Source organism: Hylaeus volcanicus, unplaced genomic scaffold, assembly GCF_026283585.1.
Source record: "Hylaeus volcanicus isolate JK05 unplaced genomic scaffold, UHH_iyHylVolc1.0_haploid 12197, whole genome shotgun sequence".
Lineage (NCBI taxonomy): Eukaryota > Metazoa > Arthropoda > Insecta > Hymenoptera > Colletidae > Hylaeus > Hylaeus volcanicus.
Window position 1 is genome coordinate 245,964 of NW_026533147.1, and position 10,577 is coordinate 256,540.

Consider the following 10,577-nt stretch of genomic DNA (forward strand, 5'->3'; position numbering starts at 1 on the left):
ATTTCCCAGGTTCCTATTTGTTTTTTTTTATGTTGTTCTAATGGTTTAAAGTCTGGAACAAAACATGACGACGTGCAAGTAGAGCCTAATTGATAAACTTTTTGAGAATTGACAACAAGAAATGAGTGCCATAAAGATGCCACGGCATCAGTAATACAGTCTTCTGTTCTCTGCTTCAATTGCAATGAAATTTTCTATAAAATGTATAGAAAATTCAAAATATGTTAATTTATTTTTCATTTTGTATTAAGACTAACAAACGGCATAGGGTTTAAGAAAGTATCCAAAGTAGTGGAGCCAAGTTGATTTTTTTGATTGCAACCCCTTTAGATATGCAACCAACCAAAAAATTATATAACAATGTGGATATCAATAACACGAACGTACCACGCAAAAACTTGATGATCCTTGGTTAAAGCTAATGTATGATAATATCCCGCTACAAGAGATGTTACAAAAATTTTTTTAGGCTACAGAAAGATAGACTCGTATGAAAAAGATACTGTTTAATAACACGAAGCACTTTTGTTTTTGTACCTACTAAGAAAACTTGACGGGGAGCAAGAGAATGTTCTGAACGGTCTCCGTGCCCTAGTTGACCAACATTATTTTTACCAAAACTGAAAACAATTGTACTTGAATCCTCTTGAGCTAAAAAAATTGACTTTTTGTTTTTTTTGAAAACAATGAAACTTTGATAAGGTCCTGCTGTCACTGTTTGTATTTCTAAAGGTTCCTGAATCATTGTATTCGTTATATTCAATAGTTTTCTTGCTAACAAAGTTTCAGTACAAGACACTCCTAATTGATTGTAACTATTATATCCCATCGCCATTACCCATTGAGATCTTGTACTTAGAAGTAAATGAGCCACACCACAGCTTAATTCCATAATTTCATGCTTATAGCCTATCTCGACACTAAATTGTGTCATGAGTGGACAAGAATGATGTGATAGTTCTTCTAAATTCTCTTGATTATTTTCAATTGCTGTATCCTGTTTTACTAAATTTTCTATGAAAAATTTATTTTTTTTTTGATAAAGTAATGGAAAAAAGCCACCCCAATAGGTTTTTGATACAAGTGAAATTTCATGACTCGTTTCCATTCTAGAAAAATTTTTTAATACAAGGTTAATGCCTTAGCATTAAAACAACATTACTTTCAAATACTTCCACTGATTCTTAATTCAGAATCCCTGCTATAATTCTTCATAAATGTGTCCTAATCAATCCTATACACAAAATGTGTTTCACGTTAACTGTGATCCTGTTTCTATATTCACAGTTCAAGTTATTTTTGACTGATCTTTTTTGTAATTGTCACTTTCACTTCACTTATTTGAACACCCATAAGGCATCCACACTTTCTCCCCTCTCTTCAACGACATCAGCTACCATGACCAAAAATTGTTTAAAGCACCATTTTTAAAATGACACATATCGACAAATTTCAGAAATGTTCCTCCTTTATTTTTGTGTGGTTGAATTATTTTTCTCAATTCCCCACTACTATGTCTGTTGAACGCAACAGCACAGCCTTATGTTAACCACTGATATGTGAGTCGTTCCCACGCGTGTATAGTAAAAATAGTTTTAATGAATTGTTCGTATGACATGAATTTTTAAAACTATTGTTTTTCACCACTTTTGATTAACTGAATTAAAACAAAACACATAATGATTTGAAGTTTTCCTTAACTGCATAAATAAATTTCTAATGTACATGCCATCCTTCGTGTTATGTATGCTTCATTTGTGACACTCTTTTTGCATGAAAAAAAAACCAACATCTTTTTTGCCATGTCGTTTGTAAGCATAAACGCTGTGGCATATTTTGACTCTTTGGACTACGAGGAAAAGACAGAATATTTTAACACTTGATTTGTTTATTGCCAATCATTATTTGCCCATAAAGGAAAAAAGTTCGTTAAGATGCAGGTCTAAATAACACAAATGTCACATTGTTAACATTTTCGTTTTTGAAACAAAATACATATCATACACTAACATAAATCACATGGTTTTTACCTCTGGTGGTTTAGATCGAAGAAGTCCTGAAAGACCTTTAATCACAGGAACTAATGTTTCGAATGGAAAACCCGTATAAATTCGTAAACGTTCGGGATAAAATTCATAACGGCATTTACAGTGGATAGAAGCGGCTGATACTCCAGCTTCCTTTGTTTTCTCGGCTAAATAAGATGGATAAGGACAGCCATCTAAATGATGAAGCATTCCTCTAGCACAAGCGCGATCACCGTTAATAATTTTAATAGCTAAAATTAAGGCCGCTGCTGCTGTGCGAGAAGGTACTACATTTTTTAAAAACGTATCTTTTGTTGACGCAAAAGATGTTAGTGCTAATAAGTATAAACCGAGTTGATGATAATCTTTCGCCACCTCTTGAGGCCATCCTGCTGCATTAATATAGAGAGATAAAAACATTGGACCTAAAGGAACATCTAAGGCATCTTGTAAAACTTCTAATGCTTCAGATTCCATCTATAAAGATAAAACATGCACTCATCACATTGCTTTTTTTAAACGTACCTTATTTAATGTTTGGGGTGATCGATCGATGTCCCACTCCTGAAACATGGGAAAGAGATTCCAAATATTGTGTATTTCCGACATAACTTCAGGTCTTTCCTCAGCTTTAAAAGCTAAACGAAATGCTGTTACTGCAGCAAGAGCCCATCGTGACGCTGTAGGTTGTTGTAATTCTATTTTAGACCATTGATGTAATAATCGGCCAAAATTATTTATTGCAACATATATTGTGGCTGGCGAAATAGGGTGAATCGCAGCCGAATTCCAATACATAGCAATCACACCTAATCGAAGTTTTTCAATTTTTCCCTCTGTGGTCATTTGCCATGGCTGAAAGCGGGTTTCATTTTGCTTATGATGAACAAACCAGCTGTGACCATACGTTGCTGCATCTAATCGAACACACGAAGTTATTTTTTTCTCTTCTAATAAAAGACGATCCGACGGTAAAACAATCCAGGCATTATAAATGTACGAAGAATTCATGAACATGCTTTGTTTGGAAACATGACTTTTACAACTCTCCTGCGTCTCTTTTTCTAATTCTTGTGGTACCATCACCGGTGTACGATCTCGTGCATAAATATAATGTACAAGACAATTCTCAAAACCCTGACCTCCAGAGGACGCGCATGTCGATGAGGTTATAAACGTTCGAGTTGTCTTCATTCCACTTACAGGCGTTTGAGGCGATTGTTTTAACAAATGAGACACATTCTGTGCTTGCACTGTTGATAACTTTTTTTTCTGTAGCGTTCCAACATCGTAGCTTGCATTTTTTTTAACAACACTTGCTACCAGTTGTCTGTCATAGCGTTTTCGTCCTTCGACAAAATGTTTTCGTAAACTTTGTCTGCGGGGAAGTCCTTCATAGACCGGAACCACTTGACACCCTTTACGGTTTGCTAATCTTTTACATGATGAAACTAATGCTTTGAGTTTACTCGATAAAACATGATTTTTCTCACAACAAAGTGACAAAGTCATTGACGTGGTGACTGACTCATCATTTGAAACACCCATACTATTATTCTTTGAACAACATGGTAGCTTTTCATTATATGGCTTCATTGTAAAATTATTAGAAGAATCTAATGGATGTGGGTCAATCAGAGGTTCTAAAATGCTGCCTGGTGCTTGACTCTTCTCATCCACACATTCAGATGATATTGTTACTTGTTGTTTCACTGCATCACTAGGTCCACAAGAGACCCGCGATTGGTCTAAACATTGACTGACGCCTTTCACTTGGTCTGAAGTTGCCCAAACGGCTTTAACGGGATGTAAAATAAGTGTAGTTTGATGACTCTTTTCGTTGACTCCTTGCCGTTTCGATTTCTTACTTAGTTTCTTTAATGTACTATTCGCTACTGGGCGCTGAGCCATACATAATTGTAAACATGTTTTGGGAAGGTTTGTTAAACTAGGTGAATTCGTTGTAGTGACGCCACCCTCTTTTTTATCATGTAGAAGACTATCGTTTCGTCCCACTGTTCTACAGATTTTTTGAATTCCTAAACTTATATGACACTTGCGAGACTTTGACACTACAAAACAATCACTGTTTATACTTAGTAACAATCAAAGCTTTCAAATAGTATACCTTTCATGGAAGTGCTTTCTGTCATTGGTTTACAACGCTTATTTCTACAAGTTCCATTCATACAGACTGCTGCGAGTGTAACTACAGAATGATGTAAAGAAGGACTTTGGAAGCAAGACGTCTCTGTGTACGGGCCGACTGGGCTACAAGAAATTGTTTCGTTTAATAGTGTTCTTCCCATATTACTTCTGTGGAAAGGAAAAATACACTGACTGTTACTCACAGGTGAAGGAAAAAAAAAACCAATTTTTTTTTGTGGGAAAACGAAAAAGATTTAGAGTAAACACTTTACAGCGGAATATACAAACAGAAAGAAAAAAATTCTTAAAAAGAACAAACTATCTAAGATTTTTTAACAAATGTTGAAACCATAAGATTTTATTACTTTACTAGAACGCGGTCAAAAATAAAACTTTTATTCTCTGTAGTTGTCATTGGTTAGTCAAAAGATACGCGAAATCCATACTTTCAATTCTGCAGACTAAAGATTTTGGAGAAATAACATCATGCTTGTGTTTACCAATAAAACTATGCTAATCAAACACACATACACCCGAAGTAGACCACAGTATACTAAAATGGATATCTAAAGTTTGATTTGAGTCGTTAAGAGATAAAAAAAAAATTGAAAGGTAGAAACAGAATGCGTCAATTGATTAAGAAATAAAACAATTTGGAAGGAAATAAAAGGATACGATGATAATTGTTCCGTTGTGTTTTTAAACCACCCATCCATGTACAAGTAAAAAAATGGAGACCGTGAATTTTTAAAATGCAGTAGTCTCTTCTTTACCGTTGAAAGCCCTTTTCTTTGTTAAATCTATCGATAAAGTTTCTCTGGAACTAAAATTATAATAAACACAAATGTTGACATTAGATTGTTACACATTATGCATTATACACATCGCTTTTTGATTAAATGGCTACAATTGAACATATACTTTCTGTTTCCTAAGACAACCAACTTACGTGTAAAGAGCTTATTTGAACCGGTTAACAAAATTGAAGGGTACAAAAGTACTGTTTCCTAGGGAGGGAAAGGAAGGAAGGGAGAAAGGGAGGGAGGAACAGGTTAGTAGAAAACGAATTTTTTTTTGTTTGGTTGATGACCAACGGCTAGGACAGTACAAGAGTTGCGCAAGTTTTGAATACAATGAGCGAATCAAGATAGTACGAATTAAAAAATTTACTCCAAATTTATATTTTTACTGTCACAATCTATTAACTTTTTTCTTCTTCGTTTGACTGCTGTCTATGGAAATGATATGGTTAATGAAAGAATTATGAACGGAAAAAAAACTACTCTTTAGAAAATAAATACTTATTTGAAATAATTGTCAATAATTTTTTTCCTTTGGTTTTAAATGAAGCACTCTTTTATTTTTGGGTTTCAACTGGAGAAACGTTAGCACCCACGTGTATGAAAGTATACTTGGAGTAATTTGGGTAGTTGAAAAGTTAAAGTTTAAACGAGAATTGGATTACACTAAGAGAAGAAAATCACCAGGTGGCTATAGGCGTTAGCAAACTTTACTTTTGAAGAAGTCTCTAATTAAAAATACCAATGAATTTATATTGTTTTTTTGAATGAATAAATGTAATCGGAATCAAAAGAATTTTTTCTTTGTGATTTAAAGTGTAAAATACTCTATGGAGACAAATGAGTCACTGATTGGAAACAATTTTCTTAATATATACGCAAAAATATTTGGAATGGTAAACTCGTGGTATGATATACTAAGGTTAATAACCTCAAGCGCTGTCTATGTCATGGGTATGAAAAGGAGTGTGGACTCCTTCGAATCGGTAGGATTGTCTTATAATGTGTGGTGTATGTTGAAAATTTATTCCTGTGAAAAGTGTAAAAAGAGTTGTTTTACGCTTTACTAATTAAAAGGATAGAAAAAATGTGTCGAATCCATGAAAAAATGTTTTTGTTTTTTTTTTTGTAGCAAAAGTTGTGGACAACGAAGATATAAATGAATTTAATAATACTTTGTTAACGATTGAATTGATTTGTTTAGTAAGCAAACATAAAGCCTCTTTGGACGACACTGGACTTTTAGTAAATTTGTTCTATAACGCTGCAATTTGTATATAGACAACTAAAATTTGTAATAACCTCTGTACCAAAAATACTTCTTGTAGGTTGTCCAAACCCTCAAAATTTTTTTTTTTTCAGATGACCACAAAGCTGTACGTTTATCACAAACCTACACTGTAAATTTTTGAGAAAAAAAACAAAAAGATTTAGCTAATGAATTTGCTGTATTATATTAAAATTTGATAAGCCAGAAACAAGAATGAAAGAGAAGATTAAAGAATTCTTTTTGAAAAAAATGGCGACAACTAAAGCTAAAATTTACCAAAATGGAAGAAGAAAAAAAAACGATTTAAAACAAGTATTATCACTAAAGTTAACAAGCTTACAAAGAAAGAAATTAGACACGAAGAAAACACTGCGTTTAATTAACAAAATATCATTAGAATTACCACTACTAACCCAAACTGAAACTTTAACAAGAAATTTATATAAAAACACAGGAGAGAGAAAAAAAAGATGTCATACTTCGGGTCAGGTTTGTATGAATATTAGATTTATTTTTTTTCGACTTTCGAGTGAATAAAACAAAGGTTGTAAATAATTAAATAATTTAAATCAATCTTTTTTCTTTTAAAACAAAGATGACATTATGAATAATGACCACCTCAAAAGAAAAGAGATGTAAATTCACAATTTGGGCTCTCCTCTTAAGCTGCTTGTGTAGCGACCCAAGAGACATAAAATGAAGTGAAACTTAGTAAAATCTTTTTTTAAAACTTTTTTTTATACAAATTATAGAAGAAAAAAACCCACGTTTTATAGAAAGTTGTGATTTACAAATCGTAACAAAAAACTTGATTAAAAATTTTTCTATGTTTGAAAGACACTTTGGTTGCATTAAGTTTTTTTTGTTATTTCTACTCTATTACCTAAAAGACTAGTCTATTATGACATGAAACATCTTCCATTTATGTATTAGCAATAAAAAACGACACTTTATAAAACCAGTATCGTGTTGAAATATGAACTCTTTGTATTCTTTTTGGTTTTCTTTAAAAAAGCAATAATCATACAACATGCAACATGGTAATTTTCAACACGCGACGTAAATAAAACCAATACAAAAAGTAGAAGTAGTGACGCTTTGATTGTTGTGTATGTAAGCTTCATCTTTAATTGAATGAAAGTCATATCAGATACATATGTATCATGAACAGAGTCTATCAGGTTTACAAGGATTGAATTAACTTTATTGGCTGTTTGAGTGTATTTAATAGGATTCTTTTTTTCCTAGTTGGTATGCACTTATTACAGTAAGGAAATTAAAAAAATATACTATGCTTGGGGCTCAAACGTTTCAAGGAAATCGTCGCAATGTTACACGAAAACGTCCTGAACTTACTCAAGATCAGCTAGAAGAATTACGAGAAGTTTTTACATTATTTGATGTTAGTCAAACCAATTGCATTGATGCAAGAGAGTTTAAGGCAGCTTTACGTGCTTTAGGATTTGATGTCAAAAAAGAACACGTAGTAAATATTATGGCAGAAGCTGGTAAGGATATATCAGAAACAATATCCTTTGAAGAATTTTGTAGTATGATGGTTGGAAGGATGCCAGATAAATCTTCAAAGCAAGAAATTCATAAATTATTTCGATTATTTGATGAAGACGGAACAGGAAAAATTTATTTTCGTAATTTAAAAAAGATTGCCCATGAAGTAGGTGAAAATTTAACTGATGATGAAATACAAGAAATGATTGACGAAGCAGATCGGGATGGTGATGGGGCTGTGAGTTTCGAGGAATTTTTCCGTGTAATGCGTTATCGAGATCATCCTTTAGATGATTCGGATGAAGAGGAAAATAACGATGAATGATTTTATTTTGGTATTTTCTCATTTTTATGACGGACAGATAACAAAATCGAGTTAATACACCCTTTTTTCCGTAACAGTATTTCATTCTATTCGTGCTGGCATTTCTTGAAATAACTATCGAAAAACTTGTTGTAATTATATCCTAAGAAACTCACCATTTTATTGTAACATGGTTCACTAATCACCCGTTTCACTCCTTGAAAAAAACTTGTTTACAACAATAAAAACATTTTGCATATTAAAAAAAGGTTCCGTTTTGCTTCAGTGGAGAATACAAAACTGCTAACATCACATGCTTCAATTCATTTTAATCTAAAGTGTATAGATGGAATTCAATCTAAACCATCATTTTCATTAGTGTCCTTATCATTCGTAACGTATTTTTGGAATAAAAAAATAAGAGTTTTTAAAATAATCTTGATTTGTGTAGCATGTCATTTTTCTTTGCCATCCCATTTTATTTAATTGATTGACATCTACTAAAACCCTTAGTGAACTGTTTTGAATGCTAAAATAAAACATGTGAAACTAACAATAAAAGATGGGATTACGTTTACATCTGATTCCACGTTTTGTTAGAATGTTTCAAGAAATATTAGTGTTATGTAGTAAAGTAAAAAATCATAGTGAAACGTATTGCATGAAGTTTTGGTATAAAGAAATTAGTGAACGTTTGACAGAAGCGTAACGCCAGTTAGAGTAAAACTGCGCACACATCAGCATAACCTATGGGAAACGCATACAGATTGTTTTTTATTGGTACGTGTTTTTTGTAAAGCTCCTTCAAGTGTTTTTAATAAAATCTCTTAACTTATTTATCAATCTGACTTATATAATTTACTCTTTTATAATAAAACAACTCAACTGTTATTGCTTGTGCTTACGTGATCGAATTATTTTAATGTCATCCAAAATATACCTATTACATTAGTTTTGTTTAATAGAATAGAAAAATACTAGAGTCGACAGTGTATTTTTTTTTTTCTGGTGCTGATAAAGGGAACGGTACACAAGTCAATGTCGTCTTTGAGCAAATCTCTTGAGCTGAATTATTTCAGACAACATACGCAAGAAAAAATTATTGTTTTTGATAAACGTTCATCTTTATTGAATTACACAACATGATTAAGATCTTATATAATTAATCGGTATGGTGTATTTTGTTCTTCTGACAGAATGGCTTAAATTTTATTATTGTCTTGGAAAGGTGGTCTCAATGCGCCTTCTGCAGGTAAGTTTTTACTCAATGCTATAATTCCACACGCACAGATTGTAAGCCAGTACAGAATGTAAAGGATTGCCGGACTTAGGTTTTGCTATAATGATTTTACTTGAAGAGAGTCATGAAACAAAACGAAAATTTCATGGTGTTTAGGCGCCTCAGTAAAAATTTGTTTAACCCATGCCTAAATTGTTGTCAAATTATTGGCTTAAACCTACTTCGAGGGGTGCTTTTAAAGGTTCTTTTTTCGAGACATAGTCTCCGCGTATTGCATACACACACACACACACTGTAATGAGTTGTCACTTTTTTTTGTTCGATTCACAAGGGTGTAATTGCAGACTTTGTTGAAATCTAACGAGTAATTTTTATTTTAATATTTACATTGCTCAAGAGTCATTTTGAATATGCAGCAAAAGTGCTTTCGTTCAATTTTTGTAGTGTTCAACATTCACATACATAAAAAGTGAGTCAATCATGTATGTTCAATGAATAGTTGCCACATAAAACCAGAGTCTTTTACAGTCTACGTTTTTGTAATTTTAAAAATGAGTTTATTTTTCGATTTTCAAGATAAAATTGCTCTATGCAAACAGCAAGTAACATTCGTTTATTACTCTTTAGTAACATGAATTCACAACATACAAATATAGCTACAATAGTTAATGGTGCTCAATTAAAAAAAAACTGATTTCCAATCTAGGAAAAACACACTAATTGAACGATTTAGCTCTTATGCGAGGTACTTACTTTATATTAATAAATGAAGGTTTTGTATCAATGTTCGTCAACAACCAAAGATGTTAAATGGATGGAGTCCTCACTCAAGATTTAAAAAAAGGTGAAAACGTCTCCTCGGAGTGAGCCCTAATCACTGCTTGTAACCAGCCTAGTAATCGGTTGAAACCGGATGGTACTAATGAGTCGCTCTGGTGACGATGAAACTCGCTGTTTCATTTTTTATTACCTTAAAGGATTGGAACCTACGAAAGATGATGAGCTCTGAAAAAATGCCTCATAATGTAACGGTTTCGTGTACAGGTAAATGACTATATCCACAAAGAGAGCGCATGAGACTTCCAAGACTGCATCTTGAGACAACATTTCTTGATAGTATCACTAAATTTGTAAAACTTTACTATCATTAATCAGTTTTTTTTTTACCAAATTGAAAACTAACAAAAATTTCCAATGTCAAAAAAGAATATTTTTTTTCATTACATGAAGAAATAAATTTTTGGGTTTTTTTATCCAAAAAGAAATGTTACTACTATTT

At 32.5% G+C, this 10,577-nt stretch overlaps 2 protein-coding genes across 2 annotated transcripts; one reads left to right on the top strand and one right to left on the bottom strand.

Moving 5' to 3' along the window:
* Positions 1 to 16: 16 nt before the first annotated feature.
* LOC128882931 (uncharacterized) lies at positions 17 to 7,071 on the bottom strand. The gene is made up of 8 exons (XM_054134791.1): positions 5,125 to 7,071; positions 4,156 to 4,998; positions 2,553 to 4,099; positions 2,031 to 2,504; positions 538 to 1,942; positions 388 to 470; positions 258 to 324; positions 17 to 194 (listed from the first exon to the last, which is right to left on the bottom strand). Exons 2-5 carry the CDS (start codon positions 4,334 to 4,336, stop codon positions 1,889 to 1,891), a joined length of 2,256 nt encoding a protein of 751 aa, XP_053990766.1. The 5' UTR covers positions 4,337 to 4,998; positions 5,125 to 7,071; the 3' UTR covers positions 17 to 194; positions 258 to 324; positions 388 to 470; positions 538 to 1,888.
* Positions 7,072 to 7,287: 216 nt separating this feature from the next.
* LOC128882933 (uncharacterized) lies at positions 7,288 to 8,657 on the top strand. The gene has a single exon (XM_054134793.1). The coding sequence runs from the start codon at positions 7,537 to 7,539 to the stop codon at positions 8,077 to 8,079; it is 543 nt and encodes a 180-aa protein (XP_053990768.1). The 5' UTR covers positions 7,288 to 7,536; the 3' UTR covers positions 8,080 to 8,657.
* Positions 8,658 to 10,577: the final 1,920 nt, after the last annotated feature.